Below are 15,974 nucleotides of genomic sequence, written 5' to 3'. Positions count from 1 at the left end.
TGGAGCAGAGGGAGGGGAGAGCAGGACGGCAGGAGGGCGACAGACAGCAGCCGTGTGTGCAAGTGTGTGCACACACACTTGGTGCCTGCGTGTCTCTCTCCGTGTCCCTGTGTGAGCCCGCGTGAGTCCTGGCTCTGGATGCCGGGGGCAGTGCAGGAGGGCACGTGTGAAGGGCCGAGGTAGCTCCCCGTTCGGTGGGGAGGGGCCTCTGAGAGCAGCAGCAAAAGGGAAACTGTGGGTGGTGGGCCCTCGGGGCTGCAGGGTGGGCAGCACAGGTGGGGGGGCACAAGGTGTGGGTGGCCCCCGTGGGCCACCAGGGAGGTGGGTGGGCTGTCCTGCTGAGGACGGGCCTCGCTCCTCTCTGCGGCTCAGCTCCTGTGTGGATGGCCACGGGACAGCGCGACAGCCCTCCCTCGGCGAGTCTGCCAGTGACCGGCCCGCACCTGCCGTGCGGCGCCGCGCCGCACCTCCCAGGCTCCTCTGCTCATCCCCAGCGGCCCGGTGCCAGCAGTCTCCTGGCCAGCCCGGCGGGGTCCAGGGAAGCCGAGCGTGGCGCACGGGCGGCCATCGACCGGTTTCTAATTCTCTTAAAAGTGAATTATAATTGACATTCGATATTAAATTAGTTTCAGGTGCGCAGCATAGTGATTCAATATTTTTATACATTACAAAATGATCACCGCGGTGAGTCCAGTGACCATCTGTCACTCCACAAAGCTATTACGGTCGCATTGGCCATGTTCCCTGGGCGGCACGTCGCCTCCTGCGACTCGTTTCCTCGCTGCGAGCTGGTCCCTCTCAGTCCCTGTCACCGCTTTCGCCCCACTGCTCCCTGAGACCGCACAGCCAGCTCCTGCTGTGGGCCCCACGGTGTCCTTATTTCACACAGATGGGAAGCCGAGGTCAACCACTCGCGGTGAGTCACACACGTCGTAAGTGGTGGAACCAGACACCTGGATCAGGCCCGAGAGTCCAGCGACCTCAGTGCCGCAGGCCACACGGGGGCGAGCACCTGTCCCCGAGCACCGGCTGGCTTCCCCAGTTCCAAGATAGCCACCCTCACCCAGCAGGAGACTGGCGTGGCTCGAGTTGTCTGTCTGGGTGCAAGAGCAGAAAGCAGGGCTGATATGCTGGATCCCTGGATTTGGCTACGAGCCTCCTATCTGGCCATGAGCCTCACAGGGGAGCCCGGTGGCTTTCCCCAAGGAGGGGAGGAGGTGGGCGGGGGTGGGGGGTGGGTGCAGGAAGCCTTCCCAACCAGTATCCCGGGCTTCAGCAGCCTGTGCAGAAACCGAGGGCTGCAGGCAAAGGGTCACTTCCTTTCAGGGGGTTCAGGAATAAATAGGAAATACCGACGATTGTCATCTAAAACGAGAGTCTAGGCACACTCCTTTTTGTGTGATAAAGACGTGCCTTTGCTCCGCACAGCGGCTGGTTGCAGGGTGGGGAGGGAAGACAGAGCTCGAGTGTGAGGGAAGAGCAGCAGGGGACTCGCAGGGGGAGACAGGTGCAGGGGGAGCGGCAGAGCCCAGCCAGGGCCCAGTGACCCAGCTCGGGGCGAAGCCCAGCGTGAGGAGGCCCAGTCCCTGTGCCTCGGAGGAGGAGCCGGAGTGCCCAGGACAGCCCTCCAGGGAAGGGAAGGGAAGGAGCGAGGTGCTTTGTCTGGTCCCTTGCCACAAAAACTCACTTCAGGGAATCTCAGAAATCCACGAAATGCACCTTGCAACTCTACGCAACATTTTCAAGTCTACTCTTTGCCAGAACCTGAGCCTGTTTGGAAAAGTACAGGTCTCTGAATTTTAAAAAGGGCAGCACTCTGGGAATTCATTATGAGAAGTGTTGGAATGCTCCTCTATCGTTCGGCATCACAGATAATTTTGGAATTGCCTGTCCTCATGGCTCGTGGGCAGACCACGCGTTCCCTCCGCACCTGGGGGGCATTGCCTCCCCTGTGTATGGAGAGAGTGCCCTTGAGAGTGCTCGCCGTCTCCTGGGGCGCTGCCGTGGAAAGTGCCTCTTTGCAACCACAGGGCATCGCTTGGAGAAATCGAGTTATGCCCAGCCATGACAGACAAGAAAATCCAGGCATTTGCCACAAACCAGGTGAACCTGGAGGGCATCGTGCTAAGGGAAGTCAGTCAGACAAGGAAGGACGCACACCACACGACCGCACTTGTATGTGGAAGGCAAGACAGCCGAACCACGAGAGACAGACAGTAGAGTGGAGGTTGCGGGGGCCGGGGAGTGGGGAAAATGAGGGGGTGTGGAGGTGTGGGTCAAAGTGTACGCCCTTTTGGCCACAAGATTAATGACATCTGGGGCTCTCGAGCTCAGCATGGTGATTGTAGCTAACAGTACTGCATTATACACTTGAGTGTTGCCAAGAGAGTAGATCTTAAGTGTTCTCACCACACGCACGCAAACAGTAATTATGGCACGGGTCGGAGGGCTAGCCGATGCAATGGTAGTAATCACGCTGCAATATATAAATGTATCGAATCAACACTCATATGCCTTAAGCTTACACAGCGTTATAGGTCCGTTACGGCTCAGTAAGGCTGGGAAAATAGAAAGCTCAAGTCAAGTGCAACGTAAGAGGAGCAACGTGGGGAGAGCTGTGGGGTCTCAGGGCGACAGTGCCGTCCATATGTGTGACCTCATCAGAGCTGCTGGAATGCCACGCAGGTAGCGAGCTGGGACAGTGCACTGCTGGGTGGGGGGCTGGCCTAGGAGGGAGCAGGAGGCTCCCAGACTTTCCTAGTGTTTGCACTAACTTTCCACACTACCATGTAAATGATCACGAACCTACCGGGTGCCGCACTCCGCCGGCTCTCTCCCCATGGTTCCCTAGGGGGATCTTACTCCCAGGGCCCTGGGGGAAGGGCTGTTTCATGAGGAATCAGTTTTTCAAGGGAAGAATGAGGGTTTTCTCTCCCTTCACAACTCTAGGTCTCAAGTATTTCCACCTGGTCAGTCCCCGGTAGGGGCTGAGCAGCCCAGGGTGGTGTGAGGGTGCAGGGTGCCCCTGGTTATGCGGGGAAGGGCCCCCCATCCTGGCTGATGGCCTCACACGCCAGCTGTTCATTCAAACACCTTGAGCTCCGAGTTCCCGGGTCTCGGGTCTCCTTTGGGGCCGGACTCCACAGGCTTGCTCTCTCCCTGACGCCCCTGGCCAGCCTGGCCCTTCAGCCCTTGGGGAAGGTGGATCCCGATGGGCCCCTGGGTGTGGGGCCATCACACAGAACGGGAATCCTGCTGGCCAGTGTGTGACCTGGACCTCAGCTGGAGATCAGTTCTTTTTGTCCCAAGTGACCCTTTCTGACAGCGCAGGGTATTTCCTCCCCCTTTTCCTGTGGCTGGCCTCCCTCTCGCCAGCCTTGGGGAGGCGGGCCCTCATCTGGGGACCATGAAGGCACAAGGGCCCTTCCCATCACCCCAAGCTCTCCCCACATAGTTACCCTATTGCGCCGTTACCTCCACGAGCCTAGGGGGTAGGTGGGCAGGGGCTGCTCTCTCTCCGTGGAATGTCTGCTGCCCCTTTCTGACTCGAGGACATCTACACGAACCTTCGGCTTTGCTCAGATGGAGCCTGCGGCCCCCACTAGACTGGCCGAGCATCCGGGGACAGGGACAGGTCTCGTCTGCTGTGTGTCCCTGTGCCCCGCATGGGACCTCAGCCAGTGCTCCCGTTTGCCCCTGCAGGGTGTGCTGTTGGGACTCGGGGTGGCTGGATGGAGGAGCCAGGCTGGGGGTGACTTCTGGGGGCAGCAGCCCTGTCTCGATCTTCCTGTCTTCCTGCCCCAGCTGAGGGCTTGCTCAGAGACTGGGCTCAGCAGACGACCAAGGAATAAATGGAAAGGTAAGAAGGCACTCCTGTAGGAAGGGGGTGGGTAGGTGGTGCGAACTTCCAGATGCGGATGGCTTGGGACAGGCAGATCTGAAAACCCACAGATATGCTGAGTGTTGCTATGTTCCAGAAAGTCCCGTCTGACCCTACGAGCACCGCTGGGTGGATTCATGGGCCAGTTTTGGAAGCGGCTGTTTTGGGGGCTCCTAAGGGCCTTGCTGGTCTGGAGGGGGCTGCAGGCATTTGAGTCACTGGGCTTGGCTGGGCAGCTGGCATGCCCGGCTTTCCTGAGACCCCGGGGTGTCCTCACTCTCCACCTCCAACCACCCCTTTCTCTGGGACCCCCAGCCGGGCCAGGGCCCTTGGATTCTTAACCAACTCCCTTCTCTTTGCTGTCTCCCCTCCAAGCCTTCCCTTCCCATTGATTAGCAATTGAACCACCCGGAAAGTGTCCTGGGCACGGTGGACACTCTATGGAGAGGGACAGGACAGCACCAAGTTGCTGTGGGTGTCCCGGCCTCAGCCCGAGTCGGATGCTTGGCTTTCAGCCCTGATGCGCATCCCTCCACCGCACAGGGATGGGGAGGGGGTGGAGGGGCTGCGTACATTGGTCCACATGCGGAAGCGCCACTGGGGGCAGCCCGTCAGCTGCTCTGTGGGGTGGGCAGGTGAGGGGCTCCGTGCTGGTTGGACGCGAAATGTGTTGGGTGCATCTTAAAGTCACAGCCAGGTCCCCGTGACAGGCATTCATGTCTGTGGCCCGCCGCCCGGACCACTCAAATCTGGCCTATAGTTGGGAATGTCCTTTGCATTTGACTTTGGAATTTGTCGTGTGAGTGCGTGTGTGGGGGGAGGAAAGGCCGCTTTGCCCTTTGGCCTATTTATTTAGACCTCCCTGGAGTCAGCTTGTGCTCACTGGACGTAGCTGCTGGGAGAGGCGGGCAGAGCTCTGTCAGCGTCACGCAGCCCTCAGCCCGGGGGCGGGGGCGGGGTTTGGGCGGTGGGTCGTCAGGAATGTGCAGGCCCCTTCTCGGAGTTCCCCGGGGGCTCTGACGCTGCCCCAGGGAGCCTGGCTCTGGGGCCTCCCAGTCACCGGCTGCGTGGCCTTGGATGAGTTAGTTAGCTCTCTGAGCCTGTCGCCATCACACAATGGGAGGGGGAATAATACTTATTCTGATGGTTAGTAGGCTGATTATGTCAGATGGCATATGTGAAATCCCTGGAATTACTCATTATTAATGTAACTATTAATGCTCATCGTCTCCCTTCCCTCCTCTCTCCTCATCTCCCAGAGAACGGCCCTGCCTCCCATCTCTCCGGCCAGGTGGCCGTCTGGGGATCCGGGAGGCGAAGCAAAGCGAGGAACCGTCTTTGGGGTCAGAGACAGGAAGACCCCCCTCCTTTCTACTGGAGCCTGAGGTTGGGCAGCGATGGCCATTGGCTCGAAAAGCAGCAGCAGGTGTGCAAGGCTGAGTAGCTCACAGCCCACCTGCCCAGGGAGGGGCGGGTTTTAGAGGGGAGCAGAGTTCGGGGTCCTCTGGGAGCGTGGGGGTGGGCCCTGTCTGTTCTCCGTCCAGTGGTGGAGGGGAGCCCCGCGTGGAGGGGAGGGAGGGCTTCGGGTGACGCCGAGCCTGCTGCTCCAACGACAGGACCTGAGTGTCAGGGCTGCCGCTCCAGCTGGGCGAGCTTGGGCGGGTCTGCCTTCTGCGAGTCTCGGTGTTCGTGTCTGCTAAGTGGCATGACAGCAGTACCGTCAGCATGGCTTGAAGGCCCAGTGCCGCGCGTGTTCCAGGTATTTCGTTGCCTGGAACAGCAGTGCACGCAGTAGACACTTAATATGAGTGGTTTAGCTCCTCCTAGCTGCATGCAGGGGCACAAAGTTCCCCGTCTGCACAGGACTGGATGGACATCAGGGCGAGTCCAGCTCTCGTGCTGGAGGCCTCTCCACACCCCAGGGTCCCCACTTGGCATTAAGTTGGTGCTCTGTGCTTTTCCAACGGCTTTCATGTACAGGGTCTCCTCCACTTCCCTGGCCGCCCCTGGAGGCTCACAGGGGGGAAAGGCAGAGGTCCGGGGTTGCCTGTGAGTTAGCGGTGGAGCCTGGGTCAGAGCAAGGGCCCCTGGGGCCCTGCCTGATTATCCCAGTCCTCCAGGGTGGCCCTGTGGCCTGACTTGTGGGTGCTCCCTGGGGGCCCAGGGCCAGACCCGCCCCTGGGGAGGCTGCTGAGCAAACCCCGGGTCTCTCCAGCCTGGGCGCAGTGCCGGGTGCGAGTCAGCGCTTGGCCACGCTCTCACTGATGTTATGACGAAGGGCGATTGTAGTAAATGGCATGAGTCATGGGGAGTAGCGGCTTGAACCGGGACGTTTCCAGCCGAGTTTCACTGAAGCGTTCCGGGTGCCTCCATTCATTTCAAACAGCCTCTCTGAGCAGCCGGGCAGGTGGGAACACTCGTTCCCGCTTCACCGTTGGAGAAAGGGGGACTCAGAGAGGTGCAAGGACCCGCCTGCTGTCTCAGGTCAAGTCGGGGGAGGGGCTTGGGCAATGGTGCGCTGGGAAAACGCTCTTCAAACATTTCACAAAACGCAATACCAAACAGAGCCCAAACTGCAGTGCTTGGCAATTTCTGTGGTGTCAACGCTCCCGTGGCAGCCGGTTTCGAGCTCCCTGCCTGTTGTCGTTGAACGCAGAGTCGATGGATACGCTTGCACAGGCTGCCGCCAGTACAGCACTGTGCCCGGGAGACAGCTTCGCACTCCTGTCCCCAACTTTACAGTCGATAAAACCCCTTCCTGTGCAGCGCCTCCCCCGCCCGCACCCCGACCTCCATAAGACCCTTGCAGGCTGGCAGCAGTTATGCCCATTTGCCAGATGAGAAGACCGAGGCCAGGTGCCGGTGCTGGGGACGCTGGCTGAGCCCTGGCCTGTTGGCCGCGCCAGGGGAGGAATGAGGAAACCCCTGCCTGGTTCAGCCCTCTGGTCGCTTCATCAGCAGGAGCAGGGCTTGGCCTCCGGGACACACTGGGTGGCTGCCACCGAAGGGCAAGCTGCCTCAGCCGGCCGGTGCCCTTGGTGGTCATTTATCCGATCTGCCAGATTCACTGAGCACTGCTGTCTGGCTGGCCTGGGCTAGGCACTGGGTGCTGAGAGCAAGGGACCCTTGTCCCCTCCAGGGGACACACAGTTCAGGTCGGGGAGACCCCACAGAGCCCAGGACTGTCATGGTCAGTGCTGTCAGGAGCCATGGGTACCTGGAAGGGACCCTAACCCTGACTGGGGAAGCTCGGTGTCAGCCAGCTGGGGAGGGGGGAGAGTGAGGGCAGGAGGGTGGGAGAGGATGGGGAGGCAGGAGCATGCAGGGGGCGGAGCTGAGGCTGGAGGCACCAGGTGCCCGAGTCAGACATTCCCCGCTGGTTCTTGCTGGGGCCTCTGTTGCTGCACTGGCTGGTCCCCAGGACCTTCCCAGTCTGACCTTCCACAGCCCGAGATCCTGAGCCTGCTCATCTCTATGAGTTTGCTACAGAGAATCTGGGCTGGTGGGAGGCAGATGCCAGCCTGGCTAGAGTCAGTCAAAGCCACATTTGAATTCCAGATCCTGGCAAACCGACCTCTTGTTTGCCAGTCTTGAGTCCCTGGCTCCAGGGAGCCCAGCAGAGGCTGACAAGGTGTCTGCCCACAGCCGCCCCCCACCCCCCCCAGTGCCCTGTCCTCCCCCAGGGGTAGGGGTGGGTGGGGTTGGCAGGTGCCCACATGTGGGTTCTGGCCACAGGACACCAGCAGGGCAGGCTGTGTGTTAGGGAGAGAGGCAGATTCCCACAAGCAGATGGCCGAGGCTGCACCCTCCCCTGGGGGCCCCATGGGAGCCCTAGCAGCCGAGTGAGAAGTTCACTTCCCTGAGGGCATCCCACCGGAGAGAGATGCCCAGCCCTCCAGCCCCGGCCGTGCACCCAGGCACTGTCTTGTGAGTAAAGGACACTTAGAGCTGGCCCCCGGCCCTCCCATGGTTACCGCCACGAAGTGCCCCGAGCTAGCACCACTAGGCTGAGGGCCGTGTTCAGCTCCTTGACCTGCAGGAACTGTGTGAGCCAGCAAGTGATAGCTGTTGTCTGACTCCCCTGAGTTTGGGGGGATTGATTGGTTACACAGCAAGAGACGACCGGACAGACTCTGCAGGAATGACTGGCCGACTCTCAAAGGTGCCTGTGCTCAGAACACTGCAGACCCGCGCTGTTTACGACCTGCCTTCCTGTACACATCCATTCACCTTTCTTTTTCTGAAAGCCTGGAACACTGGTAGGGCAGATCTTCTCGGTTCTTATTTTATAGAGGAAGAAACTGAGGGTCAGAGAGGCCAAGTGGTTTGGGCAGGGCGCACAGTGCTAGGGCCTCGGAGCCCGATGGCAAGTCCGGTGCCTGCCCCACCCACGGCATCTCCTTTCCAACTCCCTTCTTGTGGGAACCCAGGGCTCTGGCCAAGTGCAGAGGGAAGGGTGGGTGGGTGTTGTGGAGGCAATGGGAACAAGGCAGAACGGAGCAGAGGTTCCTGGGAAAGGAAGTGAAGTCCGGGGTGAGTATGCCCTGGCTTTCTGTCTCCACCAGGTCCACACGTTGAACGGAAGCCCTCCAGGAAGTTGGGGACAGGCATGGGGACACAAGGGCTGGTGTGTTAGCAGGGAGTCGGGCCTGGGGAAGCGGGGCCTGGCCAAGGGGGAAAGACAGGTCATAAGTCCTGGGAGCTTCTCTCTGCAGACTGGCAGCTGGGCTGGCCCCCCAGGCTATGATCACCCAGGAGGGCGACAGGGCCTTGGGGGTGAGTAAGCAGGAAGTGGGGGGTGCAGGGGCCCCCTCTTGGAGCAGGGGTGATGGCAGAGGAAATGCACTTCGGGATTCATCTGAGAGCCCTTCTGGAGAGCAGGCGAGCACTTGGCCCGAGCAGCTGCTAAGTGAGCCCAGTGCATGTGGGGCTGTATCTGCATGCGCCTGGGTTGCAGGGCCTGGTGTGGGTGTGTGCACGCGTGTTGTATGTCCCTCATCACCGACAACAGAGCCGCGGTTTTCTGTGTGCCCGGTGCCTCTTGGCGCGCACCCGTGTGCAGCACGCCGAGGGTAGCCCTGCTGGTACTTCAGGTGGTTCGCACAGATTGGTCTGGTTTCCAGTGCCGCCGCCAGGCCAGTCACGCAGTGGCCATGCTGCGCCGTTGCTGGCTCTGTGAGAGACTGCTTCTGCTCTTCAGCATCGGCCCAAGAACCCGGGGGACTCTGTGCATGAACATGTTTGGGCCCAGAGAAGTGAGGTGACTCACCCAGGTGGTTCAGCTGGCTCCTGGCTGCCTCTCCTTGAGGCGAACTGCGAGGATGGAGTATTTTGTTCCCCGGGTGCATGTGCCATGCTGAGTGTGCACGTGCGTGCCCCACAGTGGGTAGCCCGTCCCAGCGGGGTGTCTCTTTTCCAGGGGGCTGCTGCTCTCGGGGACAGAGACTTCTGTACGGGTCCTGTGGGGTTGTGGTTCCCCCTTCGTTGCTGGCTCTTTCTCCAAGCCAAGCCTGGGGCTGAGCAGAGGCTCCCGATGATTCAGCTCAGCTGTGCGTGGTGTCTGGTCCCCGTTGTGCACACACAGCCCTTCCCACTGCCCCCAGAGGCCTGTGGGTAACTGGGGCAGGTGTCGCCCAGAGGCATGTGTTCTCCCCACGTGACAGATGGGGAAGGGAGGCTCGGAGAGTCCAGGGGACTTGCTTAAAGGCCGTTTACCAGGTGCACTGAGTCCCCCTGGGCTGGAATGGGGCTGGGCATGGAGTGGGGGCAGAACGGGGTGGCCAGCAAACTTCAGAACCTCAAGGTGGGGAAGAAGGGAGCTCAGTTTCCTCTCCCCACGTGACACATCAGTAGAGACTAAAAGGAGATTAGAGGGAAAAATATTCGAGGTCCCCCCTCCTTAATTTTAATCTAATTAGGTCACAACACTCCTTGGTAAACAGCTGCCTGCCTTTAATAAGTCAGGCCCATCCCGACCCTGCGGCTGTGTTCCTAATCAGCCGGTGTCTTGGGGAGGGCGCTGCTAATTGTCGCGGGGCCTCGTCCCATCCTGTGCCGGGTAAGGGGTGGCAGTGAGAGACCATTATAATCAGAGCCAATTAGTAATGATTACAGATCCCAACTAGAAATTGTTTTCAGTTAAATATTCCCAGAGAGGAGCTCAGAGTCTCCAGGGCACCCGGGGTGCCACAGCCTCGGGGAGGGGCTTGTGAGGCCCGGTGCCCCCCCCCAGACCCCGTGACTTTCATTCCCTGACCTTCCAGTGAGGAAAGGCGACGCAGAGAACTGGCGGCTCGGGGACGGGGGTGGGTGGCCCCTGAGGCACAGTGAAGGACGTCGGGTCACCTAGCCTCTGTGGGCAGCACTTCCCCACAAGTAGCCGAGGTTTCGGTCCCTATGCCACAGGACCACCTGCAGGGGGCCCTCAGCAAACGCCAGTTATTAAGCGGCTCAGGAACCTGCAGCCTGGGAGCCCCGGAGTCATTCAAGCAGCTGTAGGTGGCTTAGGTGACAGGGGATATTGGCTGCTGGAATCATTGTGGCATTGAATGGGATTAAAGGCATTGCCCAGGAGCACCCCCCAACTGTGCCCCAGAACTGGGGCTGCGACGCTGCACCCCGCTTTCACAGCCCCAGCAGGCCTCCTTTCTTTCAGCCCCTCAAGGGCCTGGGCAAACGCCCCCTCTCCTGTGAGCCGGGATCTAACCGACCAACACTTTCCCACCTCCAGACCTGTGCCCCGTGCACCACAGGCTCTCTTCCTGGGACCGTCAGATCAGCCGATGCACTTACTGAGACACCCGCGACGGTCCCCACTGCCCAAAACCAAGTTCAAGGCTTCAGCATGGCTCCAGGCCCTCTCCTGCTGAGCCCCTCCTCCCTCTAGGCTTCCTGATCCCCAAAACCACCCCAGCAGGGGCCCTTCCTTGAGGGGTTGGGGAGGTGTTCTTTGCGCTCTCTGTGTCTGGGCTCCTGTTATCACGAGTGGTTTCTCATCTCCAGCTACTGAAATTCCCACCCCCACCGCCAAGGGAGAGTTCAGTAGCCACTTCCCTCACGAAGCCTTCCCAGATTTTTCTCAGCTGACTTGAACTCTTTCTGTTTTATTTATGTATCCAAACCCTTTTTTCATTTTGCCTTGTCTTATTAGAAGAAGTAAGCGGTTTGTATGTTTTCTCTCTCCCGTGGCTATAAACTCCTCGAGGGCACAGATAGTGCTAGCTATTTCTATATCTCCCCTTGTATCCAACACAATGCTTCTACACACAATAGGAGTTTAACAAAGCTTTGGTAAATAAAAGAGTGAGTGAATAATGAGAGGCTTCCACTCACTGACTGCATTAAGATATCAACATAAATGCTTCCGGGAAGCTAAACTGTCCCTGTCCAGGTCCAAGCCTTTGAACCTGTCCCGATTACCAAATGCTACTGGGTTGTTGAAGATTAGACAGAGCCTTGGCTGGGTGGCTCCGAGGGGTGGAGAGTCGTCCATACACCAAAAGGTTGCAGGTTCAATCCCTGGCCAGGCCCATATGGGAGGCAATCGATGTTTCTCTCTCACATTGGTATTTCTTTCTCTCTCTCTCCCCTCTCTTCCTCTCTCTCTCAAATTAAAAAAAAAAAAGATGAGACAGAATTTGCCCAGAGGACCCTGGAATGCTGGCCTCCTGGGGAAACAAGCCTTCCCAAAGCCGCATGAGGCTACTGAGTGCTCTAAGCAAGGTGAGTGTGACGGAGGAGCTGTATTTTCTGTTTGTTTAGTTTTAATTAGTTCAGAGTTAAAATCAAATAGCGGCTCGCTGGCAGCCACTCTCCTGCGCAGCACAGCTCTGGACACTCTGCTGGGCGTCCTCGGAGACCCCGCAACCTGGGGCGGCACCAAGGGCCTGGATCAAAGCCTATTTGATTCAGAGTCTGGTCCAGAGGTATTCCGGAGACTCACATGAGTTCCGTTGAGACATGGGATCTAGTTTTAAGGCGTTCTTGTATTTCTCAGTGCTGACGTTTTGGTGCTAATTAACCCATCAGGCACGGTGTTGACTAGTTAATTAACCAGGGGAACACCACTCCCTGACCACATTGGGAACTGGGGGTGTAGTTCCACTCAATTCACTGCCTGCTACGCGGACCCCGCTTGGCCTGTCCTGGGTCCTGGGCGTTTTCGTACCAGGCCCCGAGTGGCAGAGGGCGCGTACACCCAGTTCCAGGCTCCTCGCAGCGAACAGCTGATCTGTTCTCCTCCTGCCTGAACTCCCCGAAGCTCCCCTACCCATCTGTCTGCCCTTGGTGACCCTGCGGGGTGACGGGGTGTTGCCCGGCTTCTGCCTGCCTTCACCTGCCCTTTCTGGTTGACAGTTTAACCCCAGTCCACACTGTGACTCCCTGAAGCAGGCCCACGCCCAGGCTGGGGGGCCGGGGCAGCAAACTTCCATGCAGGTTCCATGAGGGCATCGAGCAGCGGGGGCCAGCCACAGCGAGTGGGGGCCGGGGGGCCACACATGTCTCACTGACCGGAACAGCCACTACGCAATTGTTGCCTGCCACTGGGCCTGATGTTGCCGGATCTTTACAAGAGAAGCCAGAAACCTGAATTTTTAATACAAAGGCCTCCAGAATCTTAAATGTAGGCAACAAATTAAAAAACCTCTTAAGATACTCACAGCTGCATGCGGCCCAGGATGGCTATGAATGCGGCTCAACACAAAATCGTAAATTTACTTAAAACCTTTTATTTTGCTCATCGGTTTTTATTAGTGTTTGTGTATTTAATGTGTGGCCCAAGACAACTCTTCTTCTTCCAGCGAGGCCCAGAGACGCCAAAATGCTGGACACCCTCGCCTAGGAGCTAACGGAGCATATCTCGTGCCTGATCCGGCCTGCCACTGGCCTGCGGTCACTGTGAGGCCGGGTCAGAGATGCCTCTGGTCTCTGCCCTCTCGGGGGGCCGCTCACCACTTGGAGGCCCCCACGCTGCCTGGCAGACGCACACCTGGTTGGGTCAGCACCTCTGTTAGGGAAGGACAGTGCTCCAGACCCCTCGGGCGGGCCAGGCCCGGTGGCCTATCCCCGGGGCGCTGCCTGCAGCCCCCTGCCCAGCATCCTGGGAAGACGAGGAGGGACAGCCGCTCCCCCCAGGGAGGTCAGGGAGCAGCCCCTCGGGTGGGCCGCCTCGGCCGGGGGGTGGGGGAGGGGGAACATTCCCTGGAGCACCGGCTCACAGGCTCACACGCGGCGGTGCCGCCCCCTCCGGAGGAGATCTCCTGCTATGGGGTTTTAGGACCAGGGGCAGCAGAATCATTCTCCCCCCACCCTTTTTTTTTTTTTTTAACTTTTGGTGCTGTGTCTCTAGTCAACAAATACGTGGGCAAGGAAGGGTTTGCGAGGACCCAGGATGCCGTCCACAGGCACATTGTGGGCTCAACAGCCCCTGAGAGATGGCGCCGACTTGGAACCGCGTCCTCGTTCGCAGCCGGTCCCCCCGCGGCTGGGCTTGCGGTGCTTCGGTCTGCGCCGTGCGCCGTGCGGAGGTAATCTTCAAAACCGATTCCCTTCGGCTGCATCTCGCCGGCATAGTGACTAAACAGGCTGTTGTATTACGGTAATAACATCAACATTTCACCTACCTTTCCCTTAATTATTTCCCTGTCTTGCCAATGGAACCTGTTTAATCAGATTTATAGGTGGCGGGGAGGTGGGGTGAGCGGCTGTGCGGCTCAGATAATGGCCCGAGCAGATTTCCCCTCGCCGGGTGTCACGGTATAAAAACATGAACTAAAAGCTTTGCAGCACTTAAGTAATAATAATGTCAACATCTCACCTGCCTCCCCCTTAATTATTTTTCTCTTTCAGTCTTGCCACCTGAACCTGTTTAGATAAGATTGCCTCACAGATAAAAACCGAGGGCTCTCGTTCTCCAAGGCAGATAAGGGGTTGCTTTTCTGTGTGGAAAGGGAGCTGTGAGTGGCAGAGAGGTTTGCTCTCAGCTCCTCCTGGGGAGGCGCGAAGCCTGGGCCCCGGGGCAGACCCATGGTCATGGGGAAGCGGGGTGGGTGACTGTGAAGGGACAGGGGGCAGGGGGCACCTGAAGCCGGACCCAGAGGAGGGCCCTCTCTGTACAGCCTCTCTCTCTCCCAGGCAGGGGGAGGGGATCTCACTGGCTGGGGTGGGGGTGGAGGGTTGCTATCACATGAGCCATTTAGGCAAGCCCTCAGGGGGTGGAGAAAGCACCTGGGCTAGCCCCAGCGTTACTGCTGGTGCCCTGGGTGGCCCTGGGGGAGGAACGAACCCTGCGGAACCACAGTTTCCTAAAAACAAAGGGGATGCTCTGCATCTGCCATTTTTATCCTTTGGGGAGCTTATCAAGCAACTCCTTTGAGAACGTGAAACCTCTCCCCAGAAATGCACTCCTCCATCCAGAATTTTCTGCCTCTGTGTCATCCGTAACCCTCGTCTTTCTCTCATAGCCACTGTCACAGCCGCACCGCTACCATCATGGCCGGTGTCCCCTCCCCTCTCGTCCGTGCCCCGCAGGGGCCTCTTGTCGGGCCCCGGCCCTTGTCCTCTTCACGTGTGTTCTCAGGCCAGCAGCCGATGTGACCCTTCCAGAAGGTAAGTCAGATCATGTCACTCCTGTTGGGAATCCTTCAATCACTCCATTTTTTCACTTCAAGTAGGGATTTTGCCCCAAGATTCCCAGCTAACTCCTTTCCCAAACTCTTACAGTTTTTCTTTAAAAGCCACATTCTACAGAGAGATGAACAAAGCTACAACAGGGAAAACATTGAATTAACAAAATAAAAAATCTTCCCACAAAGACAACTCCAGGCCCAGATGGCTTTGCTGATGAGCTCTATCTGATATTTAAAGAAGAAACAGTATCAGCCCTTCACAGGATCTTCCGGACAGAAGAGGAGGAAGGAGCACTTGCTGACTCACCCCACAAGACCAGCGTTACCTCGATAATGCAGCCAGACAAAGGCATCGCCAGAGAACTCCAGACCATTGTCCATCACGAGTGTGCATGAACCCCCCAACCCAAATTTAGCCAACGGAACCTAGCAACATGAAAACAAGATTATATACCTTGACCATGTGGGATTTTCCTCAGGAATTCAAGGTCGGTTTGACATTGGAGAATCAATTAATGTCATTTAGCATGTCACATAAAGAACAAAAACCACACAATCATCTCGATAGATGCAGTAAGAGCATTTCACAAAACTCAGTACCATTTATGGTAAAGCCTCTCAGTGAAGAAGAGCGATGGAGATTGCTTCAGCCCACTGCAGGGCGCGCATAGGACACTCACAGCTTATGTTGTGCTTCATGGGCAAAGACCGAGTGCCCTCCCCGGGGCTGGGCGTGAAGCCACGTGTCTGCTCTCACCACTTTCATCCAGCTGGGCACTGGAAGCTCCAGCCAGGACTGTTTAACCTTTCAGCGTCTCTGGGGCCATTGGAAGAAGAAGAATTGTCTTGGCCACACATTAAATACCCAAACACTAACAAATACTGATGAGCAAAAAAAAAAAATAAAGTTTTTAAGTAAGTGTATGATGTTGTGTTGGGCCGCCATTTATAGCCATCCTGGGCCGCACGCAGCCCGAGGACCATGGGTGGGACACCCCTGTCCAGACAGGCCCTAAGGAGATAAAATGCACCCGAATGGAAAACAAGACTATCACTGTTCTTACATATGTGATCCTATGTGCATAAAATCTTAAGGAATTCATCAGCAAAAAAATTTGAAATCTAAAAAATGAGTTCAACAAGAGACTCTAAGATCCATATACAAAAATCATTTGTGTTTCTATATTTAGCAAGGGACAATCTGAAAATGAAATTAAGAGAGAATTTCATTCACAATAGCATCAAAAATAATAAAATACTTAGGAATACATTTAGCAAAAGCAGTACAAGATGCATGCTAAAAACTAAGAAGTGTTGCTGGGAAAAATGAAAGACCTAAACACACAGGGAGACGGTCCACAGCCGTGGGCTGGAAGACGCAGCATGTGGGGGCGGCGAGTCACCTCACGTTGGGCTTCAGCTGTAACACAATTCCCGTAGAAACCCCAGCAACCATTTTGCAGAAA

The 15,974-nt window shown here is 57.5% G+C and overlaps 2 protein-coding genes across 3 annotated transcripts in view; one reads left to right on the top strand and one right to left on the bottom strand.

Annotated features, from left to right (window-relative positions):
* Positions 1-15,693, top strand: part of LOC123832559 — a 28,186-nt gene extending 12,493 nt beyond the window's left edge. The window contains exons 6-10 of the mRNA XM_045860278.1: positions 3,703-3,859; positions 5,140-5,306; positions 11,506-11,602; positions 14,344-14,488; positions 14,603-15,693. Of these exons, the coding sequence (XP_045716234.1) occupies positions 3,703-3,859; positions 5,140-5,306; positions 11,506-11,602; positions 14,344-14,488; positions 14,603-14,669 (633 nt within the window). The 3' untranslated portion in view covers positions 14,670-15,693. The remainder of the gene's footprint in view (positions 1-3,702; positions 3,860-5,139; positions 5,307-11,505; positions 11,603-14,343; positions 14,489-14,602) is intronic.
* The window catches only part of KIRREL3 (kirre like nephrin family adhesion molecule 3), a 502,887-nt gene that overhangs the window by 49,779 nt on the left and 437,134 nt on the right, over positions 1-15,974 (bottom strand). The gene's annotated exons all lie outside the window — the stretch shown is intronic.

This window comes from Phyllostomus hastatus, unplaced genomic scaffold (genome assembly GCF_019186645.2).
Source record: "Phyllostomus hastatus isolate PE091 unplaced genomic scaffold, TTU_PhHast_1.1 phas_scaffold_193, whole genome shotgun sequence".
Classification (NCBI taxonomy): domain Eukaryota; kingdom Metazoa; phylum Chordata; class Mammalia; order Chiroptera; family Phyllostomidae; genus Phyllostomus; species Phyllostomus hastatus.
The sequence above is the reverse complement of the archived record's forward strand: the minus strand, read 5'-3'. Positions and strand labels throughout refer to the sequence as shown.